This window comes from Mesoplodon mirus (assembly GCF_964341445.2).
Source record: "Mesoplodon mirus genome assembly, chromosome: 2".
Classification (NCBI taxonomy): Eukaryota; Metazoa; Chordata; class Mammalia; order Artiodactyla; family Ziphiidae; genus Mesoplodon; species Mesoplodon mirus.
In genome coordinates this window covers 28,690,614-28,705,579 of record NC_138977.1, presented here as the reverse complement: position 1 = coordinate 28,705,579, position 14,966 = coordinate 28,690,614, and the positions used below count along the sequence as shown (strand labels likewise).

Genomic DNA, 14,966 nt, shown 5'->3' with positions numbered 1-14,966 from the left:
GAGCTCCAATTTATTTGACACTATTTCCATGAAAAGGTGGGCTCAGGCTTCCCTGGTGGCGCAGTGGTTGGGAGTCCGCCTGCTGATGCAGGGGACATGGGTTCGTGCCCCGGTCTGGGAAGATCCCACATGCCGCGGAGCGGCTGGGCCTGTGAGCCATGGCTGCTGAGCCTGCACGTCCGGAGCCTGTGCTCCGCAACGGGAGAGGCCACAGCAGTGAGAGGCCCGCGTACCGCACAAAAAAGGTGGCCTCTATATCCACTGTCCTCGCAGCTAGGTAGGAATGTGAGCAACTGCTTTGACTAATAGGTTACTGCCTAAGAGATGCTGGGTGACTTCTGAGGCTGGAAAATGAAAATCAACGCAGCTTCTGATTTGTTTGTTGGAAAATTCACACTTAGAACTCTGTGTCTCCATGCAAGAAGTCTGGCTACCTTGAAGTACAATGCCTGACGTGAAGATGCAGAGACATGAAGAGGTCATGTGTAGGTTATTCAGTGGGTGGTCCTAGTCTTCTAATAATCCCAGGTCAGGTGCCCAACATCTGAGTAAATGACCTCTCAGATAATCCCAGTCCCTAGCATTTGAGTCACCTCAGTGTCATAGACTGGGAGTCACAGACTGGACGTCAGAGCCACACACAGCAAAGCATCTCACTGTGTGCTGTCAAACACCTAACCCACAGAATTCATGGGCATTATAAGATGGTTGCTTTAACCCATTAAATTTTGGGGCAATTCATTACACAGAAATAGCAACCAGAATATGATCTCATAGAGAAGTTGTGAGTTACCACGGAAAGCACATAAAACTATTCCTACTGGACATGTAGTATTTAACAATATTAGATATAATAACGATGATTATTATAAATTTATTATATATATTATATTAATGTTGAGATTAGAGAAAACTGCCTTTACCCTTATAGCACATTCATTTAGCAGGCTGGGAAGAGAGATTATCTGTTAAGGCTGATTACCAGAAATTACATACTAAGCCCAGAATTTCTGCAGCTTGAGGCACCTGGGAGAAAATGGTCACCTCCTTTGCTGACATCATACAAAGGCAGAGTAACTGACACCTATTAAATATCACCTGCAGTGTTAGCCAGTCCCTGTAAATCACCTCCCAAGGATCTCATAGTCTGTTACCCCAATTCAAATTCAGCGTAGTGGCTTTTTCTTAGGCATTTCTACTCTCCAAGTTATTTCACTGAAGTTGAAAGCACTAATGTCCCTAAAGAATATCAGAAGGAAAAAAATAAAATAAAACTTTTCATAGAACAATTCACTTAGAATCAAACCAGGCCAGTACCTCAGGTCAGTGCTGTAGGTTCAACAGCTGTAATAAAGTCTTCATCCTTCAGTTGAAGACCATTTAAAAGATCTTCAGAACAATGTTACTTTGTTAAGAAGAGTGTTATTTTGACTTAGAAAAATGAAAAAAAAATACCATTTCCCTAAGTGCTCAGATATTCACAAGACAATCCTATGCATGTAAACTTTCAACAAACTTTCCCTTTCATTATCATTGGTTATATTAGTTTTTCATAGCATGGGCTATCCTACATAATAACTAAAGAGTTGTTAAAACAAAAGGAAATTGAGAGCATCACCCCCATAAAGATGAAGAAAAGTAAAAAGAATTATCAAAGAGATATTTACAATACTTAAATTTAAAGGCCCATGAAATGTTGAGAAACAGTAGCATAAGTAAAGAACACTTGGCGATATGTACATGGAACAGAAGTGAAAGACAGCATGCATTTTTCTACAAATTCTTGACACTAGAAAATTCTTGGTTTAGCAGCTGTGAGATTGACATTCAGACAGTAAAGAAAAACCATAGGTTAGGTTTCACTTATCTAAGGCAAACAGAGGGTGTAAACACATAAAGGTCAGAGTGTGGGCAAACTATGAATAGCAATGAGCTAGCTTTTTATTTTCATTATTTTTTAACATCATCATTATTATGAAAGGCTAGATCTGGGTCTTCATCACTTCATCACTAAGGGAAGATACTAACTAATGGGTCTTATTCACTGCAAACAATAAACTATGTTGATGAAAAACAGGGATTTGATTCCTTTCCCCACTTTTATTTATCAAACACTTAATGGTATTTATTTTGTCTCAATGAATCTTCCTAGCATTTTAGAAATATTAACTCATTTTAATTCTCGTAACTTTGTGAGGAACGTCTCACATGTGTCACTATCTACACATGAGGAAACTGTGCCACAAAGATGTCAAGTAATATTGCCGAGGTCCCACTACTAAAAGTGGCAAAGCTCACATTTGAACCCAATTACTTTTCTTCCAGACACGTTTTTAACTACCTTGCTCTGTTGCCTCTCCACATGTAACAAGCAAGAGATTTCTTCTAATTCTAAGCCACGACATTTCTAGTATGCGCTCACTGGACACCAAACAGAATGCCTGAGTAAGAAGGTAACATTGCCAGTCACGGGCAAATCTTTTACTGTGTTGTTGGCTAATCATGAGCAGATACCACTTCTTCCAAAACTTGAATGTACTACCGTAGTCGTTTCATACTAAATGGTCATAGAGAAAGTAGTTTTAGATTAAAACAAAACCATCTTGCTGGAATTTGAATTTTTAAAGCTTTGTAAAATTTACAATAACAAATCTCTTTCATATTTTGTAACTTTATGAAAATTAATTTTGAATAAAATTGGAAAGTAAAACTGCTATGGATCTAAATTGCACAACTTGAACACAACTTTCAGCCACCACGAAGCATTCACAGCCCTACACCCCTGTGTGGAACTTGTTTAGCATTAAGTGTTTAAGTTTACAGGTAGGAATAATTTACTCTCTGTTAAAAAATGTGACCATTTGTGAAAACATAGCCAGTGCCTCACTTAACAAATGTTTGTTCACTGTATCTCACGCCTGAGCTTTCCAGTGCCCTGCAGCACTGTGTGTCCAGCAGTTTCCTGGAGCCAGAATTCTTTCCTAAGAAGCTCTCTTTTTGACGTTGACATCAAAAGCACAAATCCTAAAGAATTCCAAGCGCTCCTGTGTATCAAAGACTGGGTATTCTCTGGCAGCGGCTGGGGGAAGAGAGCCCTCTGCAACTGTCTTCTTTGCCTGCCGCATCCAGATTTGCACGAGATGATGAATGGAGCCATCACGTCAGGAACCCCACACCCAGAAGCACTCTGGCTGCTTCTGCCTTTCGTTCTCTTTTAAGAGCCAAGTCTCATCACCAGTTCTGCCCTCGTGTCATGCCTCTTTCAATTATTTAACAGGGTTGCAGAGACAGGGGAGAGAATTAGTATTGAATAGATGTCATTTCTCATCCCCACCTGGAGGTCATGAAGGCGGCTGCAAGTGGCTCGAGGTGATGTCGTAGGAATGAGCCGGGGGGAAAGCAATGCTCACATTGCCACCCTCCCCCTTCAGCGGTACCTCAAACCTAGAGATTCTAAATCCATGTTGGCATCCTCAGTGCCCCCTTTGTGCTGCAAAAAATCGAGTTAACTGTTGGCTAATCAGCAAGTTCTAAATATCCTGATTAATAAAACACGGGTAGCTACACCTGCCCATCCCATGATCCTAGACACTTCCGCATCAAGAATTTTGTTCTACAATCTTTCAAACACAGTGATCACACTGAGTCTCATTAAATCAGCCATAAATTCATAATAATTTCCAAAATCCACACCCGAGGAGTTTTAACAATCTATACCTGCCTAACTGAGCCCAGAATTTAAAAACTACTGACCAGAGTGTGTCAGCAATTACTATTTTCATTTAATAGTCAATAAAATGTGTTATTCAGTCTTACTGATTAATGCAATTATCCACAACATCTGTTTTAAGCAAGAAAAAATAATGTGAATTATGCTAATTTTGTTTCTGAAAGCAAATAATAATATGGAAATTTCCTGATTTTCATTATAGAAAAGTCTTTCAATACTATTAGCATGCTCAGTGGAGTTCACGCTAAGCACATGGGACTCTAATACACAATTTAGACTCAGGAGAGTCCTTGGAAAGTGTACTTTTGGAAAAATGAAAAGTGAATTAGCCTTTCTACCCACTGGCATTCACCCTGTAGCGTCAGGCTCATTCCTGCTCAAAATGCATTTCACTTGGATAATACAGAGCATTCTGGGTAAATGTGCACAGGTTATTCATAAATTAATGTTTGTGATGGCTTTACCTGGAACCCGGCTCTCTCCAACCTCACAAGTCAGCTGCTACACTTTGGCGAAGAATCATTTAGGACCCTGTCATGTTGTAAGTGACTTAACATCCAAACAAGAAAATGGCTTAAACAATAAAGAACATATATTGAATCCTTTTGTTCGGTTTTGAACAAGGTTTGGTTTCTAGCAAGAATTGACCCCATGGCTCAACCGACATCATGTAGAACGTATGTTTTCTTTCTCTCCTTCTGTCCTGCCTGTTTCCAAGTCAGATTCAGCATCCACAGCATCTCTGGTCCCCTTGAAGCGCCAAGCTTTTCCCTCACAATATCCTGTTACAGACCTGAAGTCCTCATACAAACCATTCACAGAAGAAGAGAGCTAGTCTATTCCAGAGGTTTTCAGGAAGAGTAAGGCTTCTCTTCCCAGGAAGTTTACTAAAGGCTCCGTGTGTGCTATCGATTCTGATGGAGTTATGTTTCCAGTCCTGAGCCATTTCCTATGACAGAGTATTATGATATACGATTGGTTTAAGCCCATCAAGGCTGTCCTGAGTCACTTGGTTGAACATGGCAGGGCTGGTTCTCTGAGCACTGGTATTAGAAGGCAGAATGAATCATGGGCAGCAGACAGCAGGTGTCCACTGAAGGTGAGTCCCACCCTGCCTTAGCTAAACCTGCCTTTGGGAACAACCGTGTCCCTGGGTGTCCAGAGTGAAGCACGACCACATGGTTATATGAAAGGAATAACAGAAGAAAAGAAAAGGCTCTCACTTTTGAAATGAGATCTAGCAAATTACTTTTTTCTGCATTTACCAGTAAACATACATTTTTTCTCTAGGGGACAAGCTTGAGATGTTAAGTGAGTTTCTCAAGGCTAAAAAGCTTTGGTGAAGCCAGGACTGCATCTCAGGTACTCTGAATCTCAGTACAGTATCCTCCCTACCAAACTCTTTTGAGCATTATTATTTATTTTTACCTTATTTTCTAAATTTTAATAAAATTAATTCTAGATATATTCTATAAATTGGACCCATTTTATACTGCATCTAACCTATGAGTTATGGGCAGCTAACCCTAACAACAAGAAACCCAAACTCCCCCATTCAGAGGTTAGCAGCTTTGAGGGTTACATGAACTCTTTTTAGTTTGGGGATTGTAATTTTGTGCCTTGAAAGAAAAAAATCAGTAAATTCAGTAATAATAGAAAGGACAAAGAAACCGGCAGTCAGAAGGCCCATGTTTTTGTCCCAGCTTTACCACTAACTACTCGTATGATGTAAGCAAGTTATTCATCCTCTGTGGGTTTCAGCTGTGGAATTAAGATAAAGACTTTTTAAGGGACTTTCTGATTCTGGAACCCTTTGATCCACAAATTTTGGTTAAGCAATGGGAAAAGTTTGTGGTACCTTAATTGTAAAGAAACACATAGAATTTGGAATTAGATTGGCTAATCTCAAATTAGGCTCTGGCCCTGAGATTAAATATGTTATTTAACTTTTATGATTTTTCTATGATTTTTATAACTCTAAAAATAGAATTAATTAACCTATAATATATCCACTATTTCAAAATGAAGAATATTCCAAAAGCCATATTTTTTTCAGTTCGCCAGAGTTCATGAAGGGATTGCCAAGTAAGAGATCAGCCTCTAGTTGGAGTAAGGAAAGGTGTCCCCTTGGGCTATCACTGGAAAGACAAATAGAAGATCTTGAAAGGGGTATCCTAGGAAGAAGGAAGGGAAGTTAAAGATTCTTAAAAAAAAAAAAAGGGAAAATTGAAGTAGAGAAATATCAAAAAATTGTGAACGCAGGGAAGGAAAATGTACATAATAACAAAGGTTTGTTTTTGTTTTCTTCCCCCCAAAACCCTTCTAAAGCATGGGTGTCATGCATGGTCAGTTTGAGAGTGAGGAAACGTTGGAAGGAAAGGGTTCCAGCCTTTTCTCCTCTGATGCGGCCCCCATCATCTGAGGAATGATGGAGTGTGCTGATGGAGGCCTGGCAGCATGCAGGGCAAGTAGCAGTAACACTGGGCTTGGTCCCTGGTTTATCTCCACATTTGAAATACAATGGATCTTAGGGACATTTGCTTATAAATTCCAGAAGGTCATGAGGAGTATGTGCTACAGGTTAACTAAACACTGGACTTCGTACAATCCTTATAATTTCCTGTTATAGAGTACGAAATTAAAATACCCCTGAGGTCTAAGAATTTGATTATTCCCCTTGTAAGAGACAGATGTCTTATAGGCCCAGATCCCTAGTGTGAATTAATTGCAGCCTAATAAGTGATGTTAATCTATGTAAAAAAGAAGGAAAAGACTGGATTAAGTGGCCATTTGGAAAAGCATGCAAATGAGAGTTAAAGAAGCTAAACTGGTCAGTCTCTGTCTTCAATGAGAGAAGGAGAGCTCCGGAGAGACCTGGAGCTATGGACCTCATCAGAGGTGTGCTTCCCCCATGGCCTTCTCAACATCCCAGCTTTCCCCAGGTGTAGATGAACTAACCCCACCCCAAACCATTTGATTTCCCTCCTGATTCCATGCTACGAAGGAAAGTCTGATTACAAATTTCCTTTCCAGAACTTTCCTGCTTGCAGTCAAGCATATCATCACTAAAATAAATATCTCCAGGTACAAATTAATAAATTTGACCAACTGCATTGTACATATACCTTCCGTAATTTTGATTAGTCCATTCACTTCGTAAGAGATTGATCATCTCTGGTTGTGCTGATAAAATCTTGTGTCTGAAATGCAAGCCCAAGGCACACTACCCTTTAACTGCCCAAGGACCTCCAGAGCTGATGTCTCTGGAAGATGAATCTGCATCCTTCCCTTGAGCACTAATGCAAACTATGTCCAAACTGGATGGATTATGTTATTTTGTGTTTTGCACTTCCAGGGTTAGTTAACTAGATAAATGATTATAATGTTATACCATGCAAAATATGTCAAAATGTATATGCATTATAAAGCTTGGGGTTAGATTTATTATTTTTTAAGATCTTAGTCTATGTATTTTTTACAGCTTAAATCTTCTGGAGTGTAATAATAGCTACGAAATAGTTTCCAAATTTTCTCTTTTTTTATATGCCTTAAAACAAAAACAAACAAAACAACTAGATGTAAAGTTAATAGATTAGTATATTTGAAAGACTCTAAGTTTCTAAAAGAACAAATTAAATTGACTCACATTTAAATTAGCAAAGTCTTAATTCTGAAATTAGATGGTTTGCCCCATATGCACATGTATTATTTGGATAACTTTAGCACAGGCAAAATACATTAAGGAAACTTCAAAGGAGGATATGTCTCATTTGTTCAACCATCAGGAAATGTCCCCATGTATACAAGATGTTTTGCCTTCCTTTGGAGAGAAGCAAGACTTGAAATTACTGAAATCACTGCCCTGAATAGATTCTTTTTGCTTTCCACACACAGGGTATGCTGTTTAATTTATCCAATTTAAATGGCATTCACAACTTTTCTGGACTATCTATTTAGTCCATCAAGACAAACAATTTAATGGCTCATAAGATTTAACAGTATGTTTCAATATACTCTTAAAGAGATACTTTTAACTCCATCCTATAGAAAACTAAGATGTACTTGAACCTGAAATGAGCTTCCCTTTCTGATGCTCAGAATGATGTCTCTTTAAGAAAGTAATATATAAGCTGGGAATTTCCTTTATTTCTCTCATAATTAACCCAATTTTCCTATAGAATGTCCACTGACTCACACTGTGACATAATAAGTGTGTTTGCCCCTGAAGAAAACACAGCTGCTCATAAATGGAAACTTTTTCAAAAGACTTTTGAGGATTTCTAAAGATGTGGCTTAACATCAATATGAGGATAAAGATCGTGGCTATTTATATTTGATGTTGAATAATTTCATTATTATTTCTAACAAGGAAACAACCAAGTGTGATTTACTTAAAAAGTCACATAAGCCACTCCAGCTTTATCTGACTCATTGCCAAGTAGACATGAACAGCAGGAGACTTCTGGCGGTGACATAATGCCAAAGAAGGGGGTGGGAATCAAAACAGTGTTTTCATTTCCAAATATGGTTCAGATGTTGATCATTATGGATATTAAACAAAATTGCCAACCAGTATTCTCATAGGAAGTTTCCTTCCAAATCATCTTAGGATCATGCAAAGAATCTAGATGATGAGCAAATAATGTTTAACTTTCATAAATCTTGCTTTTAGCATTTTCATACCCACTTTCAGAATGGATCAGTGTCCCTCACTCCACTCCCCACCCAATAAGCTTAAGAGATAGCTGTTTGATATTCTAACTATCACATCACCAAGTCAAAAGAAAGAGCCATATCATAGAGCATAGTTCCAGTTAATACTTAGCTGATAAATGTCCTCACTTTGCAGATATTTCATTCTCAGAAGCTCCACAAATACGCCATGAGCCTATGGCAGGGCAATGACTGGAGTAAAAGTGTCTGTCACTGCATGAGTCAGACACATCTTCCGACGTTTCCTACAAACTCTAGACAGGTCACCATCTGCTTGCCCTTCGATGACATTTTCAAAATCAGCACAAAGAAAGTACAAAGAGGCTACACATGTCTTTTCTCCCTGGAAGGTGATTCGAGTTCATTACTCTCTTCCTCTCAGGCTCTCCTTGACACTCCCCTCCCTTTGTTTCTTTCCTTTTGGTTTTGTTTCATTGCCCCTTCTGTCCCTACCATCCATTCTTAAGAAGAAAGAATGAACATACAGAACAAGACGTGGGGAAAGCTCATTTTCTACAAAGCTAATGAGTCCCGAGGACTAGACAACGGTTAGGTTGAGGTTACAAGAGGATTACAGATTCTAGCATTCTGTCTCAAGACCCCTTTTAGGGGAACACAACAACATTTATAATATTTTCACCCAATATCCTTGAGTCTGCTCAATCTCCTTAAAAATGCTTTGAAATAAGTTCCCAGCATCTTTCAAGCAGTTTCACTTAGAAAAGCCCCTGCTAGATTTTCACTGCAAAATAAAGCCTAAATGTAATAAGTTGAATATTCTATTTCTCTAGCCCATGTAAGTTTCAAATAACGCTTTTTTTCATGAAGAAAAACAATACAAATGAAACAGACACCAGACAAAAGCAATCCACACACACCCCTGAGAATGAATACGGAAGCAGTAGAACGTACGAGGCAGTGAAGTGCCGTCCTAATTCATATTATGTCATCAGCGACACAGCTGTCACAGCTCTTACTTCTCTGTCACTGCGTTAAGAAAGTTATTTTCAAACATTCTAGCTTAATGGGAAGTGGGCAAAATTAGCAGCCATCAACAGCCCCACTGTCTGAAAATGAATGACAGCAGTGTCACAGCCATCCAGGGCAGCCCTGGGAGCCATCCGTGTCCAAAGTGACTCCGTAGGATGTTTAGACAAAGCGAAGTTTTTATCTTTCAAGCAGCAAGTGTCCTCAAGGATTTGGTCCCTTCATTCAGAAAATAAAGGTTACACTTAATATGTTTCCATTAGTTACCAATGATTCCCTTCCAATGGACCATCACACACTGAGGGGGGAGCCCAGCTGCTCTTAAGCCGTGGCCACTCCTGGGGGCACACAGAGCAGTGCTGGCTGCAGTTGGCTTGGCTGTGCTAGCTGATCAAATCAAACCTCCTCTTACCTCGACTTCCTTGTTCTTCTCTTTGTTTCTGCCCATTGAACTTCTCCCATTGCTGGCCGTCTCCCGGGTGGGGATTACGGAAATCTGGTGGAGGGGCATACTGGCAGGGTTGCAGGTGGCCAGTCCCTGACTGGATGCCTTATCTCTTCACTCGCCCTGAGGGGCCCACCTGCACAATTGTTCATATCCTGGCTTTGCCAAGCTCAGTTCTAAACAAAAAGGGGGAAAAGAGTGTTTGAGACACTGTGCAGCAGAAGCCAGGGTCTCTGGCCAAAATGTCAAACACACTGAAAAGGGAATGGAAAAGAAATGCAAGAGCAAATCATCCAGGGAGGGTTGCATCTCAAAAGAATGATTTACTGCAAGTCATAACTCCACCGCTTTGTCACTGGAGCATCCCCTCTCCCCTAAGAGCATTGTGGGAGACAATTCAATTTCTATGGTACCTAATAACTGTCATGGAAACCAAGGAAACGTAGATCTCACAGACCCTTATTAGCAACCGCTTCCTTTAATGGCACGGACTCCCATATCTGCAGCGGCTGCCACTTCTGTTTTTGTTTCTCCCTGATTCCCCAGGAGCCCGCTGAGCACCCAGAGACACCGCATCCTGCTGACTAGGTAAATAAGCAGAAGGCTGAAAAGCTTAGTGTCCTATTTGGAGCCAAATCTCTTCCTTGAAAGATATGGCTAGCTGGCTGTGCCCTTAATGCATCACAATAATCTGCTTAGGTTAAAGGATCTGCCTTGAAGTGAAGAGCATCCGACGAGGTGTTGAAAAAATAAGAGACAGAGAAAGAGACTGGGAACAAGCGCAAATGTCTTTCTTTGACTGGTTATTAGAGAGAGCTGCCTACTGCCTGCACTTCCTCAGTAAGACATCAGCAACAGGAGTCAGGGCATCCTTACTCCGAGGCTTGGAGCCCCAAACTGCCCATTTCTGCTTTAACTGCAACTCCTGTGCTCCCGGAAATATATCTGTTAGAACCAAGAGTATTTTCTCCTTGCTTTTCCAGGAAGGGAGTAGACTCTGCTAAGGACTTTACTGTCCTCTTTATAGATATACAATTTGGAGAAAATGAATGGTTAATCCAAATTTCTCCCTTCAAATTAAAAAAAAAAATCCAATCTCTCAGTGGAGTGAATTCTCAAAATATATTAACTTTTAAAAAATCCCTTTTCTCCTGGGATCATGTCTTCTTTGTTAGATTTGCTATTCTGTTTTTTAAAGGACAGACTTTTCTTTTCTTATTTTAATACATGCACTTTCTATTTTCCAGAGGTTATGAGTAAATCAAATCTCCCACTATCTTTCGTGCTTCTTCACCCCAAAAAAAGCAACATTCAGGAAATTTGTTGTATTTACATGTCTTCAGGCACTTATGTGTTCAAATTTGTCCCTAATCACATAGGAGATAGTCAAAGTAGTCTCTAGCTGGAATTCATCTCTAACTAGCTTTGTATTCCATAACAATAATGCCATTTCTATACGACATTCCAATTTGTTTAAACTCGGGCAAAGATAAAAAGCGAACAAGGTAGTATTCTCATTGGCAATTAAGCCAAAGATCATCAAAGATTGCTAAAAATCTTTAAATGTTTACTGAAATGAACACTTTGATGTACTTTCAAGTTTAATCTATTTTCAGCCTAAATTTGCCCCCTCACAGGAGCCCTGGCTCTCTGGCCACCAGGCTCATCTGGGAGATTTCATAACAGGGGGATGGGTATCTGAGACTCACTTTACCATGGATTCAGGTTCAGCCTGTCTGCAGGGAAAATGTGAAGTAGACGCTTCTTTAATATATCACAGAGGATTCTAACATAAACCAAGTCTGAGAATCACCACAGCATATCAATAAAATTACCTTGGAACAATAAGCTATTTCAAGTTTACCTAGTGACAGATGTCTTGCTTTAAAATAGTAAAAAATAGAGTTAGATAGCCTTAAACCTAGTATTTATTTATTTATTTATTTATTTTTGTGTGTGTGTGTGTGTGTGTGATACGCGGGCCTCTCACTGTTGTGGCCTCTCCCATTGCGGAGCACAGGCTCTGGATGCGCAGGCTCAGCGGCCATGGCTCACGGGCCCAGCCGCTCCGCGGCATGTGGGATCTTCCCTGACCGGGGCACGAACCAGTGTCCCCTGCATCGGCAGGCGGACTCTCAACCACTGCGCCACCAGGGAAGCCCCCTAGTATTTATTCATCATCTGAGGTCACAAAGTGTATCTGTGAAGCTTTAATGAAGGGACTAAAAGCCAAACTCTTCCAAAACTGCCACGTCCAAAGTTAAGTAGATAATGCTTAAACATTTCTGTAGCTCGAGGATCACATCTATGACCTGTGATTGTGAGGTTGGTATTTCCTTACTTTAAAAATAACTATTAATCCCTCTATCTAAAAGGATTGTCTTAATTAAGGAAATGATGTAAACAGAACTGTAAATTTAATAGTGTGTGACAAATACTAAAATGTAAATTTTGAACCTGTTTAGAAAAGTAGTATCGTCTGTGTTTACATCCATGAGAATTTCCGTAAAAAGCTAAGGCAGCTTTCCAGATAATTTAGACTTAAATATCTTTGTTTAAAATATTCATTGAAGTTACAGAAAAGGAGATTTTTAGCTTGAATTAACTAAACTGGTGTCTTAATCCTTTACCTCATTATGCATGTGCTGTTATCCCTTGTTTGCTCTGAGGTTTTCTTAAAAACTCAGATTTGAATTTCAAGTTAATTTTATTTATGTGGTTGAGTCATTTCAATTAGCTTTATCTTAAAGTTTAGAATATAAATCAGGAAAAAGATTTACTATGTCAAGTATTTTACACACTAAACAAGAGTTTAATTCTTATTAACATAATAAACATGGTTTATCATGTCTTTTCAACTAAATGCTTCATATATAACAGGAATAATTAATAATCAGGATGTTTAATAAACACTTCCCTAGTACTGTATGAGGTATTGCCACAAATTAAGCTTTTAAAATTTTCAAGTCAGGGGAAAAAAATGCTTTGAACACTCTGTGGGTTCTAATACTGTGCAGCCTCGGAACGCTGGAACCTATACCAGCCAGTGTCAAGGATGCATTTATCTAACATCTTTGCTTAAACAGCTCCCAGGGTGCCCTCCTAGCTAGAAGCATGAAGTCTGCTGGGATGACTCTTTATGTAACAATCCAAAGCTAAGAAAAATGTAATGGAATGCATTTCTCCTGTGGGAGCACAGTCTATCTCGCGCATTAATTAAACCCTATGGGATAAACAAAAAGCAACGCGCTCAAAAGCTGAGCACTACCAGACACTGGCCCCTATATCAGAGAAGAGCCCCAGATTCTAGAATCACTCAGCTGATTTGTCTCTACATACACAATCAATCCTAAGACATGATCCAGATTTCCAAACTTGACTTTTATGGATACTACTGACCATAATTATTGTTGAAACCACCCTGGAATATTCTCTCTCTACCTGGATACTATTCCACACACACGCCTGAATTGCATTTCTTTTGGCTTCCAACACCTGACTCTGGGGACAGTACCCTAATTACTTCCTCTGGCTAATAACTTTGGGGTTTGCAGTTGATGATTCTAATGCTGGGACCCCGGCCTTTCTGAAGAGGTTCTGATTTGGTGCTTCTCCTTGCTCTCAATAGCCTCGGTTGTCTCTAGTTTAAAAGGAAAACAGGGCTTCCCTGGTGGCGCAGTGGTTGAGAGTCCGCCTGCCGATGCAGGGGACATGTATTTGTGCCACAGTCAGGGAGGATCCCACATGCCGCGGAGTGGCTGGGCCCGTGAGCCATGGCCACTGAGCCTGCGCGTCCAGAACCTGTGCTCCGCAATGGGAGAGGCCACAGCAGTGAGAGGCCCGCTTAACACACACACAAAAAAAAAAAAAAAAAAAAGAGCAGAAAAAATAAAAGAAGAAAGCACAGCGGATAAGAGGTGGTAGATTTTATCACAGAAGATTTAAATCATCAGCTTGTGGCAACAGTGTAAAGAACTGAACTGTCTAGTTATTGACTATATTGCTTGTCAATTATACATTCCTTTTCTACAATTTAAAAATGATTAAAACACATACACACACGGATTCTACATGTAAAAGGTCTAAAAAGAGGCATAAATAATAGAACAGATTCCTAACACAGTTAACTTGGAAATACTAAAGATTTTTAAAAGTTATTACTATAAAAAATTCATAAAGAAAAGACATTCAATAAAAAGATTAAAGGGTGTAAAATGTATGAAATACTATAAAATATTTGAAAATGGACTATTGAATAAATATGAAATAAACAGTATTACTGTAACTACTTTTTTTTTTTTAAAGGGCTTCAAATGCTTGGCTTTTTTAAAATTAATTTATTTATGGCTGTGTTGGGTCTTCATTTCTGTGCGAGGGCTTTCTCTAGTTGTGGCAAGTGGGGGCCACTCTTCATCGCGGTGCGCGGGCCTCTCACTATCGCGGCCTCTCTTGTTGCAGAGCACAGGCTCCAGACGCGCAGGCTCAGTAGTTGTGGCTCATGGGCCTTGTTGCTCCGCGGCATGTGGGATCTTCCCAGACCAGGGCTCGAACCCGTGTACCCTGCATTAGCAGGCAGACTCTCAACCACTGCACCACCAGGGAAGCCCCTGTAACTACTTTTTAAGAAGAATAAATCAAAAACTTTATCAGATGGACATTATATCATTTTTATAGGATGCTCTCTATATTCATGATTTGGTCTCCAAAACCTGATAAATTAGAGCATTATAGTAATCATTCAAATACTTTCTTATTTTTAACAGTATTAATAATCATCTAGATTTTTTAACTTTCAAAGGCAGTAAGATTTTTAAATAGCATTAATTATTAACAGGAGTTCTATGGTAATACTTAAATAAATGAAATAATGCATGTCGACTTCTTGGCATGTGGCCTGTTGTGGAGGAAGCACTAAGTAAGTGTTAATCATTCATATTTGATGAAGTTTAATAAATGGTTCAACCACAAAGAATGTACTTATACTTAAAAGAATAATGAAGATTAAATATAGTTTTTTAAAGAAATAATTGAGGATGTTCCTTCAACCTCTACCTAAGAAAGGAGTATTCAAACACACAGTAAAACCTAATA

At 39.4% G+C, this 14,966-nt stretch overlaps 1 protein-coding gene across 3 annotated transcripts in view; it reads right to left on the bottom strand.

Moving 5' to 3' along the window:
* The window catches only part of MARCHF1 (membrane associated ring-CH-type finger 1), a gene marked incomplete at its 5' end in the record, with an annotated part of 448,487 nt that extends 438,546 nt beyond the window's left edge, over positions 1-9,941 (bottom strand). For all 3 annotated transcript variants that reach the window (XM_082639864.1, XM_082639863.1, XM_082639865.1), the window contains one exon: positions 9,843-9,941. In XM_082639864.1, coding sequence (XP_082495990.1) covers positions 9,843-9,941 — 99 coding nt within the window. The remainder of the gene's footprint in view (positions 1-9,842) is intronic.
* Positions 9,942-14,966: the final 5,025 nt, after the last annotated feature.